The following is a 19,236-nucleotide window of genomic DNA, read 5'->3' as shown; positions in this document are numbered from 1 at the left end:
AGATATGCACGAGGAGAAAGAGAAGATCCACAAAACGAGGATCCCTGAACATGAACAGTTCAAGCCCATCTGTGAGACCTTCCCAAAATCATCAGCATTAAAAAATAATAACTAGTAAAACTTTGACAGATCTGCAATCACCTCAGCAAAATAGATGAATATTTGCACTGTTGTTCTGGCAGAAGAAGTGTAAAAACCCTCAGCAGCATGAAGCAATCTCACAGAGCTTCTGTGTACTCAGGATGAGTTTAAAATGCCCCTTTCACAGACATTTCCAGGCTTATGACAATCAAATGCAGTGTGTGCAGGGCTACAATGGGATCCAAGCATATGAGGAAGTCTCTGCAAACCTCTGTCCCCATGGATGCATCACAGCAGACAACTTTAAGCAAATACACAGTGTTTGTATGACAAGCAATCTGCATGGTTTTCCATGGCACCAAACAGTGGATTTACCTGTCCTGGATGTGCAGCTTCTGAAGCTCCTCAGCCACAGCCTGGGGCAGCATCTCGGGGGGCACCTGGCAGTGCCGCGCCCACCGCGCTGCCCCGCGCGCGTCGCAGTGCCGGAGCAGCGACTGCACCAGGTGTGCCTGCAGCCACCGGTTCTCCCCAACTGTGCTCTGCAAGGGCAGCAGGGGAGAGCACACTGTCAGTGCAACTTCCATCCCCCCCTCCCAGGAGGCACCCTCTTGTAAAAACCTTATTCCTTATATCTAGTCTGACTCTCCCCTATTTCAGTTCAAAAGCATCAGCCCAAGTTCTGTTGCAATAGGTCCTGCTAAAAACTCTGTCCTCATCTTTTTTATTGGCCCCCTTTAAGTACTGAAATGTCTCCTTAAAGCCTTCTCTAGGTGAGCAGCCCCAGCTCTCCCAGCCTGTCTCCAGAGCAGAGGGACTCCAGACCCTGGAGCATCTTTGGGATGGCTTTCTTAGGATAGACATTGGCTGTGTCCAGGGCAGATGGTGATGTGGAGTCTCCCCCGTCCTTGGAAGTATTTGCAGGGATTGTTGTGATTGCCAGTCATCCATAGGTGACTATGAATGGGATTGCCAGTCATCCATAGGGCAGGGAGGGTACATCAGCAAAGCTTTCCTGAGTGGTGTTCAGAGCCAGGAAAAGGCTGACATCTCCCTCCAGCCTCCTACCCCCAGTGCTGTGAGCTGGGGGCTCCAGGACCCCCAGCACCAGGCACAGCCACGGGTCAGTCCAGGCTGGCAGCGGTGTCGCCCTGCACTGGAATTCAGCTGGATGAAATTTGCTATGTGAGTCCCACATCCAGCTGGGGTGAACAATGAGTGCATAGAGGAGTTCTTCCCTCTGTGTCTGTTCAAGGTCCCTGTGAGGGTGAGAACTGGATCATTGCTTTGGGACAAACACACTCTCAGGTGTCACCGTGTCACTCCCTGTGTTCACAGCTGCAAACAGGGAGGGCACTTTAGGACATTTCCTGCTCCCAGCTGTTCCCTGAAGGACGGGAAGTGCCTTGGCCCACTGCAGAGCCGGGGACACCAGCACAAACTCACCCTGCCTGTGGTTCATGGCACAGTGCCCACCCTGGCAGGGGTCAGCAGCCTGGGTGTGACAGGGGCAGTGACAGTCGATGACAGCTGGATGCACCAGAGCTCTTCTGCCTTGTCCACCTCTGAGAGGTGCAGGTGTAAGAGGAAATACAAATACAGTAACACTGAGGGTCACACCAGCTCCATGGGGTGGGAGCTTCTCCCCCTCCTCCCTAGCCAGCCCACATGTGCTGCAAACATCCCAGAGCCCCCACAGCCACGTAGCAACTTCTCCTCTCTGACCTAGTCATGGATATACCCTTGAAGTTAATACTGTCAAGAAAATTGCTAAAACAAGCTGAAACCCTATATGGTGTCCCAGGACCTGTAGCTCTAGGACCAGCACTACAAACGAGAATTTCAGAGGAGTAAAATGCTCAGATCTGCACTGGAAGTCCATCCCCACCATCTGCCCTTCGCTGCCCACCCGCACTGCTCGGGGCCCCAGCCTGCTCCCAGGAAGGGCAGCACCTCGCTCCCTCTGCCCAGCGTGTAGGAACAGCTCCCAGCTGGGTGGGAGGCTGTGGCCGTGGGGCCTCATTCCTCACATTCCTTCAGTAACTAAAAGGTGAGAATCTGTCTTCAAAGCAGACACAGAGATCAGGAAACAAATCTGTTGATGGCCCCAAGGTAAAAAGGAAGGGAAACAGAAAGCCAAGGAGAAAAAAAGAATGACCCCCACCCAGAGGTGCAGAAGGGGCAGAGGCTCAGAACAGCTTGGAGGGATCTGGCACCCCAGGCAGCAGCAGCCTGCTCACAAAAACTGCTGCCTCAGCACTCTGTCTGCACCCCGGAGACTGCCAAATGCCAAACCACAGCTCTGCTCATGGATAGTGGAGGTACAGTTTTACTGCTGTTCCCAAGGGGCTGGGGGCACACCACGAGCCCGGGGGAACAGGACAGGGGCCCAGCAGCTCCCCAGGGGCTCAGGTACAGGAGGGAAGGGCAGGGCAGGAAAAGGACAGGACACAGCTGCTGTTCATGCTTCTTGCCCTCTATACTTCCCCTGGCCATGCCAGTCCTGACCTTTGTGCCTCTCTCCCCTCTTTGCCTTCTGTGACTGAGCTCAGACAAGCACTGAACACATGGAGGGGCTGAGTTAAATCCTCCTGCACATCTGCCAAGCCACTTCTCAGAGTCCTTCCCCAAAAGAACATATTTTCTTGCTAACATTGCAGAGCAATTCCCTCTTCTTGCTCCCCCTGTGTCCATACTATTGTCTTCCTGTCTTTTTTCTAAAACATGAACTCTTTGGTGTTGGAGCTCTCTTCAGTTCACCCCAAGTCAATTCTTAACAAATCTCATTGTGGCAGGTTTATTTCTGGAAATAATGAGGTGCAGATTTTTTAAAATATTATTTTAATGATAACAGATTTCTTCTTTCAACCAGAAAAAACAACTCTGTAAAGAAGGTTAATCTCTCCAGAGATATTCCATCTTGCATTCTGAAACAGAAAATAGCTTTGTTTGTCTTTTTACTGAAAAAAAAAGAAAAAAACCAACATTGCTCCAAAGGGGAAAGGCTTCCACCGCAACAGCTCTGCAAGAGGCAAGAATGTGGAAACTTTGGCCCCAGAGATGTGGGCACAGATGCAGAGAGTAATGTTTCACCAGGGATGACATTTCATGTGCTTTGCTGTCAGTAAATGAACACTTCTCAAGAGGAAACTGGCACGGGTGCTCTGATCAACATCAGCAACACCTCAGAGCAGGAAAAGATTCTACAGAGTATGAGGCTTGTTTACATCCCTCTTGGAATTCTAGACATAGCATACATTCTTTAATCCATAGGAATACACAGAAACCCCTGACACCAACAATAACCCATGATTAAAGCTTTCCACAGTGATGGCTGCAGATTTCCTACCCGTAAATCCTGTTCTCACCACCAAGGCTTCACAAAGCTCACACCAACCACGCAGGGCAAGCTCAGCAATGTCCTGACCTTAACCCATCAACCATTTCTCCATTCATCCCAATAATTTTGAAACCAAATATCCAATATCTCCCTTAGAAATCACCCTATCCAACCCTAGATCAGTTTTATCTGCATGTGTTAAGCTGCATTTCAGTCCCAGCCAATTCTGCCCTTTGCCTCAACATCTTTTCCCAAAGAGGGACGTTATTCACACGACTGACACTGGCTATTTGCAGAGTCAGATTTTAATTTAACTTTTGAATGTCTTGGCCAATTTCTCCTGTTTTCAAGTGCTTCCAGAACCAACAAAACCCCCTCCTGCTAGTGTAGAGAAAATGTCAAGGAGAATATTTTAAAGTCAGCAATTTTAAAAGGGGAAAAAGAAAGCCAGGCTTGAAAAGGACAAACCCGTGTCAGCAGTGGAAGGCACTGAGAGCACTGCTGAGTTCTGTGTGGTGTGGCAGGTACAGACACCTGTGCTTAAAACACTCACTGAACATGCCACTGTGGTACTGTCACTGCAACTTTATTGTATTTGTGCTCGAGGTTTCTTCTTCAAAGTTTCCATCATTTGTGCTGCATGGGGAGATGCTGCAGTGTCACCATCAGATGTCACTGAAGGGAACTCCTTGAAGCATAAGGGTGGAGCTGGGACCCTCAGAGCCAGCTCAGACCAGAGCCACAGCCTGTTCCCTAACGGGAGGGGGATCTTGTCTTCTGGAGAGCCTACAGAGATCCTGGAATTCCAGAATGGTTCGGGTTGGAAGTGATCTTAAAGCCCATCTGGGTCCAACCCCCCTGCCATGGCAGGAACACCTCCCACTGTCCCAGGCTGCTCCCAGCCCCATCCAACCTAGCCTTGGACACTTCAGGGGTCCAGGGGCAGCCACAGCTGCTCTGGGCACCCTGTGCCAGGGCCTCCCCACCCTCATAGGGAAGGATTTCTCCCTAATGTCTATTATGATCCTGCCCTCCTTCAGATTAAGGCCATTTCCCTTTGTCTTGTCACTGTCTGCCCATGTAAAGTCCCTCTCCCATAAACCCCCCTCAAGTCTCAACAGGCTACAATAAGGTTTCTCTGGAGCTTCTCCTCCTTGGGCTGGACAACCCCAGCTCTACCAGGCTGGCTTCAGAGCACAGGGGCTCCAGATCATCTCTGTGGCCTCCTCTGGACTATCCAATGCCTTTGTGGTGCTGAAGACCTCAGAGCTGGACACCGTGCTCCACATGGGGTGTCAGAAGGGCAGGGTGGAGAGGGGAATTCCTCTCCCTTGGATAAAGAGGCCAACTTTCCCTCCAGTCCGTCCTGAGCAAGGTTTGTCACTCGGCCACGGCCACCACCCACAGCCACCACCCACAGCCAGAGCCTGAGAACACCCTGAGAACGCCCTGAGAACACGCTGCTTTCTCATCACTGGAGCTGCTCTCTCGCTCACAGGCACTGGGCACTAATTTATGAACAGGAGAAGAGCAAAATAGGCTCCATTGAGAGCCCCGCAGCCCGGTTTTCAGATAGCGATCAGTGCGTCAGTGCCGGAGCCACGCTCCCCAGCTCGGCAGCCATTACCACATCAATGGCGGGGAAGGGGCCCGATCCTCCTGCACAAAGCTGCGGCTCCCCGGGGCGGGCTCGGCTCCCGGGGGCACGTTCACACCGCTCCTCCTGCTTGGTGAATCCGGACACTCGGCTTCCGGGCCGCCGGGGCCTCTCCCAAAGGCAATTCAGAGGAGTCTAACTTAGGATATCACTGGCAGGGATCAAGGCAAAGGCAACTCTTAAAGTCAGCTTGCCTCTGAACTGGGGCTCCTCACAGGGAGCTGATTGTTCTGGGCAACATGGAGGAAGCTGCTGGTTTGTGGTGAGCAGCTGAACAATATTGTGTGACAGGATGCATCTGCTCCATGTTCCTGAGTGCCTCACACAACCACGGCCAAGTGGCAGCCCGAAGAGTCACACCACACAGCTTCTCTGGTAAAGCTCAGCCCCACAGGGGCTTCAAAGGTCCCTTCCAACCCAAACCGTGCTGGGATCCCATGAGATGGTCACTGGGTTGAAGCACATGGAGAGGCTGAGGGAGCAGGGCTTGTTCAGCATAGGGAAGTCCTGGCTGGATGTAGGGGAATATAATCCCCTTTTCAGTTTTATCAGGAGGGACCATAGAAAAGATGGAGTCAGATCCTCACAGAAATTCCAGCCAGGCCGAAAAGTAAAAAAATGAGACCGTGAGAGTGTCTAAGCACTGCAACAGGCCCAGCGGGGCAGTGGAACCAGGCAGGGCACGGCAACACCTTGTCCCACAAAGCTGGCCCTGGTCTGAGCAGGAGGGCAGAGATGAGCTCTGAGAAGAGCTAATTTCAAACTGAAATGAGGCTGTGATTGTGAGATTAGCAGTGCCCTGCATTCCCCAGGCTCCTCCCCACACAAACGGGCAGCTTCTTGCAGCAACTGCTGCTTTCAAGTCCCCAAGCACCTCCCGGGCGAAGAACACCCAAGATCTCATTTACCCAGAATACAGGATGGTCCTGATCATACTCAACAATACTACACAGAGATCCAAATACATTTCCTGCACTGGGATGCCTTCCAAATTTTTGTCAGGCAGCCCCTGAGGGAAGTAATTCATTTTCAACAGATGAAGTCATTGTGTCTCCAAAATCTGCTCTGGCTTCCACAGATGTGAGCAGGTACAGAGCAGAAGGAAAAAACCAATGCAGCTTTCAGAGGCAGATCTGGAGAGAGAGTATTTTCAGAAAAACATGAGCAAGAAGTTGAGACCATTTCCTTCAGCACATTGCTGGATATCCTCCATGGGCCTTCATGAAGCTCACAGAGCCACAGAACAGATGAACCTGCTGCTGGCAGCAGCTCCATGGCACAGGGCATGGACTCTTCCCTCCACAGAGATGAAAAGCTCCAAACAGGATGTTTCACTGAAGTGAATCTGGCATGATCATTCCCAGATTTCACTTCAGTAGCTTCAGTAGTGGATAGTAATGTTGATTGGCTGGACAAAGCACAAACCCAAACAGAAATGGAGGACCATGGAATGTCCTGAGTTGGAAGGAACCCACAAGAACCAGACAGCCCAGCCCCTGTCCCTGCCCAGACACCCCAGCAACCCCACTCTGGGCATCCCTGGCAGCGCTGTCCAAAGGCTCCTGGAGCTCTGGCAGCCTCGAGGTAGTGCCCAGCACCCTCTGGGGGAAGAACCTTTCCTGATATCCACCCAAAAACTCCCCAATAGACATTTAACAGGTTTAAGAGGGAAGGTGCAATACTGTACAGGGACATTGCTCCCATGTGCCCAAGGAACTGTCTGGCACAGAATTCCCCAGACACTTCAGGACAGGCTTCCGGATAAAGGGGACAGCATGGTACATCTGTGAGATAGCAAAACTCATCCTGATTCTGGATCCCACTCCCCACTGACTGAAAATGCTCTCCTAGAAAATCAGCTCTTACTGCCCATTTGGCCACTGCTACTGCACAGAAGGTTCCAGGGAACGGAATCTTGTCCCATTGCTCCTGTCACTGCAGACTTCAGACAGATCCCCGGAGGAAGGCAGCCTGAGGCTGTGCTGGGACCAGTCAGCAGTGCCACTTGTCTTTGGGGCCACTGATCAAGTCCTGGTCTTGTTCAGCAGTGTCAGCATAGCCTGACACTGTGGGCACTTTTCCAGATCATAACCTCTTATTTTAGCCCACAATTATCTCATTTTTCTCAATGACATCCCACAACTCCAGGTATGCTGATACACAAAATCACAACTCACCTGCAATACTTGTTATCCCCTCCACTTAGCTGGTCAGGGAATGGCACAGGTGTAGCTCTGCAATGAGCTGTAGTATCCAACTAACCCCACTAAAATAACCTTTGTTTGAAGAGAAAAGTAACTGCATGACATCCATAACCCACCAAAATACAATTACATAGCAAATAGACTAAGGTAACTTTACCCTACTTGCTTTTTCAGATATCATTTCTTTTCCCTTCTCCTCTGTCCTGAGGATCTGTGCAAACTCTGTCCTGAGGATCTGTGCTTCCTCCCAAAATCTCTTTCTTACAACCACTGCAGAGGCACCTTCTGAATTCTAACCTAACCCTGGCCCCAGAGCTGTTGAATATTATTCATCCTAGGGATCAGCAAAGGACCAAGGACTTGGTCTGAATACAGAAGCCACAGATTTTTGATATGCTTCCAGGTTTCTCACACCTCGGTCCCACGATGGCAGGCTGGAGATATTTTCTGGGAGCACTCCAGCACTTGGCAAGACTGAAGATGAATGAGGATGGGGAAACTGGCCAAACTCTTTCAGAGCAGAGTACTGTGTTACTTATCACAGTAGATGCTTTGTCTAAGCCCAATGACACAGTGCATTGAAGACAAACTGGCAACCCTTATCTTCCCAGTGTATTTTGAAGTAGCATTTATCTCCCTGCCTTTTGTCATTGTGTCACACACACACACACACACACACACACACACACACGAATGAGGTGTCATGGGACCATCCTGCTCTCCAGTTAAAGGAAGTGGAGGCTCCCACTGTGTACTGGGTGACCTGCACTGCTGCTGAGCATCACTGAGCCTGAGCCTACTGTCACCAAACATCGTTTCTCTGGGCATTCCAGCCTCAGAAGGTTTTTACAATCTAGGCACTTCCATGAATGTTCTACAGAAGTCACCATGCCAGAACTCTCCTCTGGTTTGTATCCTGGAGCACGGAGACTTGCACAAGGAAAATACAGCTCTCTGCTAAGATCTGGGGCTGCCTGAAGGGTGCATATCCAATCTGAGCACTCCAAATTCCAGCTTAGCAGCAGCGTGTGACATCGACTTGTGCTACAGAATCTGTCTGCAGGAATTCCACAGAGTGAGGAATTCCATGTGCTGCCAGAGCTGGGCCCAGTGTGGGGACAGGAACAGGGCCCTGCAGCTCCACATCACTGCAGGGCTACCAGAGCTGCAGGTGTGTCAGGGAGTGAAACCACTGCCTCTGTGCTTCTGCTGGGACCTGAACTCACAGGGCGAGTATTTTCAAAAAACACGGCGTTCACTCACCTGCTTGTCGGGATGTGCATGAGCCAAGGTCTCTCCAACACTGCTCGGTCAGTTTGGAGCCCTGGCATTAACCCTAACCAGCTAATCCAGTGTGCACTTACCCACCAATAACTCCAGTAAGTGTTCCCTGCTCACATAGATCATGAGAGTACATAGACTCCATTTAGGAAAACAAGTCTCCTCTTTTCTATTTAGGAAAGCCTTCAAAGTAAATAAGCAAAAATCCTGACAATGGAAATACTTGCTCAGGAGCACAAACTCTTCCCATCATTAGTGTATGGAAAAGAGATGCCCACGGGACAAACATAAGTTACCACTGATTTCTGTTTTGCCATGCCCAAACCTCCCTGGCTCAAAGCCAAAGCAATAATCAGTATCTGTGCAAGATCTTTCCCAAAAGCAAAGCTTGGCAGTTGATTTTTCTCTGCTTTAATCTCTTTTGCTACACTTTAGCTCCTGGTGGTTTTTGTTCTGAAGGAGAAATGCTTGAGAGGGTTGACTGAATGAACTCTGAAATTCACACCCTGGCAAATTGGACTGATTTCCTAAATCCATAATTACAACATTCCTCAGAGATATGCATTCTTTCAGAGTGAACAAGGGAAGATTAGTTTCCTGTTTCTTCCCATTTACATGACTTCTCCGTCAAGAGGAAATTTTTTGTTTCTAAACAATCCTCTGTTTATGTGGTTCTCTTCTTGGCAGGGAACTGGGGAACTAATCTTGCCTAAAAGTAGAATACAGCCAAACTATCAATTGCCAGCAGCCTGATTATCTGTGTGCAAGGCAGCTGATTTGCACAGGCTTTAGAAGCCAATATCTATCAGTTAGCACTCAGACAGGGACCGATCGATTACAGAGGATTTAAATAATCTGGGATGATTATTGAATGGCTGGATCGCTTTACTGCTGGCTGGGCAAGAAGAGCAGAGAGGGTCTGTGTGTGTGTGAAGGCTGAAAACAGTGACACTGGGCAAACAGAGCCCCCACACCTGCACAGCCCCCACACTTGTACAGCCCCAGCTCACAGCAGCTCCCACGGGGCGAGGGCATCGTGGGGCTCCTGCATGGAGCTGCAGGTAAGAAATGGCTCCCACCTGCAAACAGAGTACATGCAGAGCCTTTGTCTGCTTTGGTTTTTATCAGTGAATCCATCCTCTCCTTCTGTGCTACCCTGAGAAGCAGGCAAGCTCCATGTCCCATCTACTCCCCTGCCTTTCCCTATTTGGCTGCACAGGCCAGTGTCAGGGCTCTTGACAGGGCTCCCTTGGTCCTGGAGCAAAAGGAACATGAGGAGTTGCTTGTTTGAAGTGAGTCTGTCCTCATTTTTACTCTGTGGAATACAAACAGGAGTTGGGGCTGTTCGTCTGGGAGAAGAGAAGGCTCTGGGAAGACCTTGTTATGGCCCTTTGGTACCTGAAGGGAGCTTATAGAAAGGACAGAGTGACTTTATACAGAGGCAGTGAGAGGGTGAGGCGGAACAGTTTTAAACTGACAGAAGGAAGATTTTTATTAGATATTAGGGAGAAATTCTTCCCTGTGCTGCCCCTGGATCCCTGGAAGTGTCCAAGGGCAGGTTGGATGGAGCCAGTGGGAAGGTGTCCCTGTCCATGGCAAGGAGGTTTGAACAAGATAATTTTTAAAGTCCCTTCTAACTCAAACCAGTCTGGGATTCTGTGATTTCTACCCTGTATTTGCTGCAGTTTGCAGTCACTAACAGGTATCCTGGACGCCACTCCTGATGTTGATTTTAAGGACCTGGTATGTTCCACATGTTCCTGTAAGGTTTTACAAGATCATCATTCCTGTATAGTTTCGTACTCCTAGGATGCTTTTTCCACTTGGCAGAACTAAACCTCCCCCAGCACACCCCAGTGGAGCTGAACAGCTCACTGATGCTCTTAACTCCTTAATCTAACCCTGACCTCTCAACCTACAGCCATAAGCCAATTAGGTCTTTTTTATACCATACCAAATCTCCTTCTGATGAAGCTGTGCTGCCGAGTGAATGCCTGCTAGTGACAGAAATGTAATTACAGTGCTTAGCAGCACGCTGGCCTGGCTGGTGGCAGGGGGCTAAGGTCAGAATGTATCTCTAACACACCAAAACAATTTAAAGGAGATTTTTCCTCCCCAGTGTGTTCTCTCCAGTTTCCTCTCTTCGCTCTCCAGTACTTAATTAGTTTGCACATTAAGGCTATTTGGCCATCATCTTTAAGACTGAAGTCCTGGACTTTCCAAACATCCCTTGCCAATGTCTCCCTGAAGCAGAATCAGCACCCAGCTCTCAATCCCCAGCTTGGCCCTGTAGATCCACACCTCAGTAAATGGGGGCTGATTTTCTTAAGTTATTGGACAAACACATCTTACATCACTCCAGAGAAATTTTAGCTGACTTTTAGAGTTATTTGGACATTTTTGACAATTTGGTAGATTGGACAGCAAATTATGGCAGTTTTTCTTGGCTTCTTTGTACCTACTGTAATATTACACCAGAATTCATCAGTGTCCTTGTGTTTAACCACAATTTATTTATCTAGCAATGGCTGGATTTGTTATAAATAAAACTACTACAATTACAGTAGACACACCAGCCCTCCAGGTCTTACAGAGAATTAACACAGCCTAAGCCATGCAGGAAGTAGTTGGAAGTGTTTACATTTAACTGTACACGTCATCCTTTGACAGACTCTTGCTTAGCTGGGGAGGCACAGAATATGCTGCCTGTTTGGGTTTTCCTGCTGGGGGTTTGTTCAGTGCAAAGTTCCCATTTCTTTTAGCCCAGCAGTGCAAACCTCATTCGTACAGGTGCACATTTGCCTGCTCTCTCCCAAGAGCAGAACGCAGCTGCAGAACTGAATCACAGTCATGGAATCAGAATATCCTGAGCTGGAAGGGAACCACAAGGATCACTGAGTCCAGCTCCTGGAATTACAGAATGTTGCTCCTGAGATGGTCACAGATGTGCCTGTTCTCTGCACCAGCCCCATCAGTCATCCCTTTGCTTTCCAGTAACTGGTGCTATTTCAGCTTCCAATCAATATATGACCCCATGACAAACTGAAAAACGGAAGGAGATCGATATTTTGCCTCCCACTTTTCCTCCTACTACAAACTCCAGTTTGTCCATGGTTTAATATTCCCTTTTAACCACATTGTGGCTGTGTGCTCTCCCCAGAGACCTCCAACAAGAATAGTGAATCGAGAGAAAATGGCACAGGGAAAAAGCAGAATGAGTGTCAAAGCACTGTCACCCCCACTGAGCTCCTGCCAGTCCCTGAACAGGGGACAAAATGCAGGGAGAGGAATAGAAGGAGAAATGGGAGCTACAAGTGGACCCTGGGGGAAGAAAGGCTGCCAGTTCTGACCCAAAGCAAAGCAATTCTCCCAGTCCTGACTTCCCGAGACAGACAGCAGACCTGAAACCTGCCACTAGTCCAGGTGTAGACACCAGCTGTTCTGCAAAGAGGAAAAAGCAAAGAAAAATCAAACCTTCTCTTTTCTGCAATGGCAGCTGCTAGGGAGCTGCTTAAAGCTGTGTAAAGATAAATGCAATTCTTTTGCAGATGGTTGAACTGGCAGATTGCAGGCAAAGCCAGAGCAGGAGCAGCTCCTGCATATTCACACACACCCCCATCCTGGGCGCTGCTGGGCTCCAGTGGCTCAGCACCTCGGCACAAGCACCACGTGCAGCACCACAGGTGGGACCATGAACATTTATTTCAGCTGATGATTCCTCCCTGAGACTTCTAAGGCCAGAAGGAACAAACCAATCATCTACTGGTTTGATTTCCTGCTAAAGAAGTCCATAAGTACTAACAGGGGACTCCACATGTTGGCTGGTTAAACTCGTTCAGGTTTCCACCCTCCAGGAAAAGAGCCAGTCTGGGCTTGACATTGGAGTGATGAAAGCCATCCCATCCCTGAATAAACACTTCACTCCAACCAGAGGGAGAGAGGATTTTGTATGCAGCCTTATTCTGAGAGCCATGTCACTTATTGCTCACCTCCAGAGCATCGTTCCCATCTGCACAGCACACACTGCTCCATTCCCTGCGGATATTCAGTTCCTCACACTGCAGAGATGTTGCTGTACTCAGACCAGTTGAAAAGTTTCCTTCAGCTCAGGGGTTCCAGGGAAGAACAGTGGATGTAGGTATTTGCAAAGTGGTCTTTTGGACTCCTTGTCCTTATTCAAGACTTCCCAGGAATCCTGGGCAGGTGTTCTGGCCACAAAAAAACCTTTGAAAAAATAATTGGCATTCTACCCTTTAAAATCTCTTTAAAAATTCCCTCCTTGAGTGTAAGAGCTTTTATATTTTATTCCAGAGGTAGCTGTGTTTTAATTGAAGTCAAAATGGTTCTGTACAGAAAGAATCTTGGCATCAGCCACTGCCATTTAGAAATTAATTTGTCAAATAAATAAGATTACCTCAACTCCTTGCTGCAGTGTAAGGTAATTTACACCTTTTAGGTACCAGGAATTGTCAATGTTTTTCCAATGTAGTACACAGAAAGAAGGGCAGATTTCTGAATATTGTCTGTAAGCAGCATAACAACCCCTGAACTGTAATGGAACTGGAGTTCTGCATTTCCTAGGAATTACCAGCATCTGACCCCTACTCACCCAGAAAAGGAGCTGGCACAGTGCTTGATTTTCATGGTCAGAAATTTTAAAATAAATAAGTTATCTCACTGTCCCAGCTGGAGGAGGACAGAGATCAGCTGCAGGCTCTCCCTGAGCAGAGCACGGGAACAGCTGCCCCCAGAGCCCAGCTCTGCACCCTCACCAGCCCAGCAGAGGCTGCAGGATGGGGGCCTGAGGAAAATGAGAGTCCTTTTCTGGGACGTGCATCCCTGCACCCTCCTCTCAAAGCACACACCAAGGTCAGAGTGGTCTCAGTCAGTGCAGAATCAGAGAACTGTGGAATGATTCAGGTAGAAAAAGCCCTCTAAGATCATCAAGTCCAACCATCAGCCCAGTACCAACCACAGTCACCACCAAGCCACATCCCCAAGTGCCACATCCACACATTTTTGAACACTTCCAGGGATGGTGACCCCATCATTGCCCTGGGCGGCCCATTTCAGTGCTTCACAGCCCTTTCCATGATTTTTTTTTCCTAGTATTAATCTGGACATTCTCTAGTGCATTTTGAGGCTGTTTCCTCTCATCCTGAACAAAAGGCCCCTGCTCCCCAGGAGCACTCACTGAACAAGTGACATCTTTCCAAACAGCAGTGCTTTTCTAAGCACCACATTTGGAAGAGTTTCAGATGTTTAATTTTGAGAAGTTAAGGGATAGTTTCCCTGTGCAAACACTAGCACAAAACAGTTTGGGATGTAGCAGCAAAAAGCCCCTTGCTTAAGGTCAATAAAAGTGAAAATCCCACTTCTACCCACACCTCACAGTGGTTCTAACACTGACAGTCCCAAATAAACCAATGGTCTGACAGAGCTGCTCCCAGTCACTGTCCCCAGCAAGAGCTGCAGTGCTGGGCAGTGTCACCCAGTTCTGCTCCACAGGAGGAGTTTCATCACAGGAAAGGCCAAACAAACACGGAGATTTCTTGGTAGAACTTCTTGGTATGTTTGAGATAACATTTTAAACTGATCTGGCACTGACCAGCCCAGCTAAGTCTAGAAGGTTCTAACAACAAGACCCCAAAACACCAGTGAGAAAACACCACTGAGAGCAGGGCAGCAGAACCATCCCATACCCAAGTTCTCTGTCAAACTGGGACATTTCAGGCCACCAAAATGCATGTGTGTGGTGCTATTTGAGATGTCCTGGTGCTCCAGCTGCCCTCTGAGACAGAAGTGTCCTTCAGCAGGGCCCTTGTCATGCTGCCAACCTCCTGCAAGTGTCTCACACAGAGTCTGACACCTAAACCCTGCCAGAGATGACACCTGCCACCAGAGTCACTCCTCTACCATGCTTCTCATTGATACCACAGTTCCATGTGTGTTTACTTCATGGAAAAACTCCTTCCATGGAGAAACTCCTTCCATGGAGAAACTCCTTCCATGGAGAAACCCCTTCTATGTTTTTTAGTGATTTTGTCCTACAGAATGTCCAGGGGAACATCTGCCCTCTACAACCCTTCTTGCTGCTGGCCTGCAGGAGCACCCTGAACACATCTGAGCAGAGCACAGACCAGCTGTGCTGGGCTTGCTCTGCCCAACTCAACCTTCCTTGTGCAGCTGCCAGGCCAGGACAAACACAAAGCATGCCAAAACGGCACCACAAGGGCACACAGAAAGCAGACAGGAGCCTCATGCCCGGCCTCTTTTTCCCTGCCTGTGTACCAATACCCTCCCTATGTTCCCCTGCTTGTGAGGACAGGCACTCCCCGTGTTCCAGCAGCCCAGGAGCCCTCAGGAAGGGAATGCAGAGCAAGCAGCTGGCACTGGGCACAGAGAGTCTCTTCCCCCCCTCCAGGCATCTCCTCTTGGAGAAGGGGCTGCAAGGGGCAGCTCTCCTGGCTGACCAGGCCTGCAGCAGCCAGTGGGGATGAGGGCAGCTTTCTTCAGCTATGAACAGGTTTTGATCCTTCTCCTTCCCCTCCTGCCTCCTCTGCCATCCCTGCCTGGACACTGGCTCAGCCACTGAGTGCTGGCAGGCAGAGGGGGCTAATCCAGTTTGCTACAGGCCTGGAAACAGGTTTTATTGGCCCCACAATTAACTCCTGCATTTCTGCTGTTTATAGGAGCAGTCAGGATCACACCTGGGATTCATTCACAGAGCAGGAACAGGAAAAATCTGTACTTGTACTGCCCAGGATGAACAAAAGAAAATCCCAGTCCCAAAATGTCACTGGTCTGCAATGGCAAGCTCCAAGCAATGACAGTCCCACCTCACCGGAGTTCCTGGTATCTCTATAAATCCTGATATCTTTACCTATATAATCACTAGAGCTAGTCATGTCAATATAATGCATGTCTTTTTTTTATGGCTGCAGCAAAGAATTTGAAAAAAACTGAAATTGAAAAAAATCCCATGAAGACTTCCAACCTCTTTGAACTCCAAATTGAAAAAAACATCCAAAAATGATCCAATAATTCTGAGAGTCTGTCACTGTGGAGTCTTTTGGGAGTTTTTTCTATTCCTGCAGGTGACCAGAGGTCACATTGTGTCTCATCCTCTGCCTCCAGTCCTTAACAGTGCCTGACCAGGCAAAGTTTGGGAGATTCAAACTTTATGTGAGCCTCAGGTGAACACAGGGGTGGGACACACAACGCAAATGTGAGGGCTCCTCAGCTCCACAAGGAGCCTAAGGAATTTTTTAGGTCAAACATGCCAGGTCACAGGTAAAGCTCTAACCTTTTGTGAAGCTGTTGCCCAGAGCAGCTGTGGCTGCCCCTGGATCCCTGGCAGTGCCCAAGGCCAGGCTGGGCAGGGCTGGGAGCAGCCTGGGACAGTGGGAGGTGTCCCTGCCATGGCAGGGGTGGCACTGGATGGACTTTTAGGTTCCTCCCAACCCAAACCAGTCTGGGATCCTGTGATTCTATGAAGCTCTGAGTGAACTTTGAGCCATTCCCTCCTGTAAAGCCCAACCTTTCAAAACAAATAAAGTCCTGGACAGTGTTAGTTTTTGCACTGAAAACCAAAACTTGCTCAAAGATCCTTCTTTTATTCCCTCCTTTTACTGCCAGCAGCAGCCACCAGCCTGCACAGGTTGTTATTTCAGCTTCCTGCAGATGCACAGGTACAGATTCCCATCACTTTCAACTGATGCCAGAGACAGGGATCTCTGATAGCACCGAGTCAGGCTGATAACAGGCAAGTTTCAGCACCACTCGGCTGATAATTACACAGTCGTGAAAAATACACCAGTTGGCAACAAGCAGGAAACACAGAGTTTGCAATCCTTTGGAAAGCAAGACAACCCTCTGCCCCAGTGCAGCATGCAGCTCTGTGCTCCCAGGGCTCACCAGGCACTACACATGCACTTCCCAGGATATCCTGAGCCTCCTTCTCCAGAGTGGGAGACTTGGGAGCTGCCTGAACTTTCCGGTTTATACACCAACAAAAACCCACCCTGCTCCCTTCTCCTTGTGCTGTTAAAATTACTTATATCCTGTAGCACAAGACAGAGAGGTCACAACATCAGTCACCTGTTGAAACTGGTCAGAGCATGCAGAGGCAATCTAACATTAATCCCAGTTTCCTCACACACCTTGCTAGCGCCTGAGGTACAGCCTCCTTTCCCCCTTCCTTGTCATTAATCAATGTAAATACTTGTAGTGCTCACTTACAAGTGCAGGAAAGTAAAAGAATGTATTTGATAATCTTATCTAAATCACAGAATCACAGAGCCATGGAATATCCTGAGCTGAAAGGGACCCACAAGGATCATCCAGTGCAACTCCTGGCCCTGCACAGACACCCCAACAATCCCACCCTGTGCATCTCTGAGAGCTTTGTGCAAATGCTCTAATGTGGCTCCAGCCAAAAGAAAGCATTTTCAAAGATGTAAAAGGAGTTAAGCCACAAATGTTCTCCCTTGCTCTTCCCTGCATTTACAATTTGCTTTCAAAGAGTTGAGAAAGTGCAGAACTGTGATAGCAGGACTACAACATCCAGAGCTGGTTATGCTAAAACATCTTCAAATAACCTCCAAACAAACAACCCAGTTAAATTCACACTCACCTGGATGTGGTCTGCCCAGTTCTCCTCAGTCATGGTTTTCTGAAAAGACAAAATCACTGCTGAGCCATGGAAGGAAAGGGATCCCTGTTCCATACAGCAAACTAGAAATGAACACCTCTGGCATCACCTGTGACCGAAGAATGCAACCTGGACACACAGGACACCTCAGCTCCTCAGTGTCTCCAGCTGAGGCCTGGCAGAGCAGCTTGGATGAGGGAACTCTTACACCACAGCACGTGAAACATAAAAATTCCAATGCAGTTTGTGCCCAGCCCATCTCTCCAGCCAGCCATGGGGAGCCCTCCTGGAGGCTGCAGCCAAGGCAGAGATCTCGGGGCTCATCTGCAAGGCTGAGCCTTCAGAATATACAAATACAATTTTTCTCAACAGTCAAATCATGAAAAATCCTCTGGAATCATGAGGTCTGGGAAAGAAAACTGATAGGTAATATTCCCATTCTAATGCAGTTCAGAGCCAAACTTGGGGAGAAACTCAGGAAGGAACCTGCTCTCCACTCTGCCAAGAACTGCATGAGAGCCACCATGAGTCTCAGCACAGAGCTGGCAGAGGAAACAGGGAGTGTCAGTGTCACTTTTATGGAAATACACAAGAGCAAACAGGGAGCAAGAGCCTCAAAGAAAACAGCTTTGAGATATCCAAGCATGTAATTTAAATATTAGTGAGATAAAGGAGACATTTAACCAGAGCTCAGACACAGCTGAGAATGGTAAACAGAGAGCACCAAAGAACTCTCAGAAGAAGGGACTGTGTCCAGAAACAGCTGCCAAATGTACCTTAATGGAAATAACTGGCCAGCTTGGATACTTTAAAGCAAGCAAATTCTCCAAAACAAAGGAAGTGGAAGGCCAAAGAGAGCAGAACAGCAGATCACGAATCCATTCCCTCTGCTAAACAAATACACCTGGAGAAATACTCTCTGCTCCCTCTGTGCATGACCAAGCTCCCTACAGTGACATCATCCAGCATTAAAGCTCTGAGATGCAGGAGGCTGAAGTGTTCCATCCTCCCCATCTCCTCCGGCAGTGGGTTTGGCAGGCAGCAAAGACACATCCGAGGCTTCCCTGATGGATTGGGAGGGCTTAGGAGCAGAACTTGTAAAATAAACTTGATCATAAACTATTAATACATTTTGATTATCTCAAGTAAGTTATTGAAAATGTAAATGTAACCAAAATCCTCATTCCCCACACACAACACTGCACATACCTCAACAAATCTCTTGTAAAAGAGGTAATTCAGGGTTCTCAAGTGCCGCTGATTTATGACATTAGGGCAGAGAGCTGAAAGAAGGAAAAAGACATTTAAGTACGCAGCATTTCCTGGAAGTTTTACTGTCTAGACATTACACTTTTCCTTCCCCAGTGTCAGACTGGGTTTGTGGAAGGCAGGATGCCCTCACACTTGGAACAATGAGGGACAGACTCACACACTGCCAGCTTATCTCAACTATAAACTGTTATTTACACTTTCATCCGTGATTAGCAATGCTAATTCTTGGGTCTGATATCTCTGCTTCCACCACCCTGAGCGATAAGATCCACTCTCTGGTTCAATATGCTCCACAGTCAATGACTTCACACCTTTAATTAGGCAGCATCCTCACATGGGCACCGCCTCAGTCTCTAGAGGCTGCATTCTTTCGGGTTTAATTGGACCTGTGCTGCTAATTCATTCAAGCAGTTGTGAACAGCTCACTCAGGATGTAAACTTGTGGCTGAAGTTTATCCGATAAAACAGAGATCCATGAAAGAGGCTCCACATCCACACAAAGAGGGTGGGGAATACTGCTTTGCTGAGCTAGCAAGCCACAGTTGTTGTTATTATTTTTATTGCTGTCACCTTCATTAGATATGGCTCATTACAACTGCAAAACCCAAGATCTTCGCATAGCACCTTGTTTTGAAATCCAGTGCAAGGAGAGATAAAGGCTGGAGATAAAAGCAGGGGCATTAGCACAGGTATCTGTCAGTTCCTGCTGGATGCTGGGCTGCCTGCACAGGGAAAGGCTTCACCAAAG

At 48.6% G+C, this 19,236-nt stretch overlaps 1 protein-coding gene across 6 annotated transcripts in view; it reads right to left on the bottom strand.

The window, feature by feature from the left end:
• EXD3 (exonuclease 3'-5' domain containing 3) overlaps positions 1-19,236 on the bottom strand; it is a 263,639-nt gene that overhangs the window by 134,103 nt on the left and 110,300 nt on the right. For all 6 annotated transcript variants that reach the window (XR_008483587.1, XM_054283983.1, XM_054283982.1 and 3 more), the window contains 3 exons: positions 18,426-18,499; positions 17,199-17,237; positions 457-623 (listed from right to left, as the gene is read on the bottom strand). Coding sequence is in view for 5 of the 6 variants with exons in the window: in XM_054283983.1 (XP_054139958.1) it covers positions 457-623; positions 17,199-17,237; positions 18,426-18,499 (280 nt within the window). In the remaining variant the exon portion in view is untranslated. The remainder of the gene's footprint in view (positions 1-456; positions 624-17,198; positions 17,238-18,425; positions 18,500-19,236) is intronic.

This window comes from Melozone crissalis, unplaced genomic scaffold (genome assembly GCF_028551555.1).
Source record: "Melozone crissalis strain CALT ecotype California unplaced genomic scaffold, PUWL_Pcris_2 ptg000041l_1, whole genome shotgun sequence".
Lineage (NCBI taxonomy): Eukaryota > Metazoa > Chordata > Aves > Passeriformes > Passerellidae > Melozone > Melozone crissalis.
This window is presented reverse-complemented; position numbering and strand designations above follow the sequence as displayed.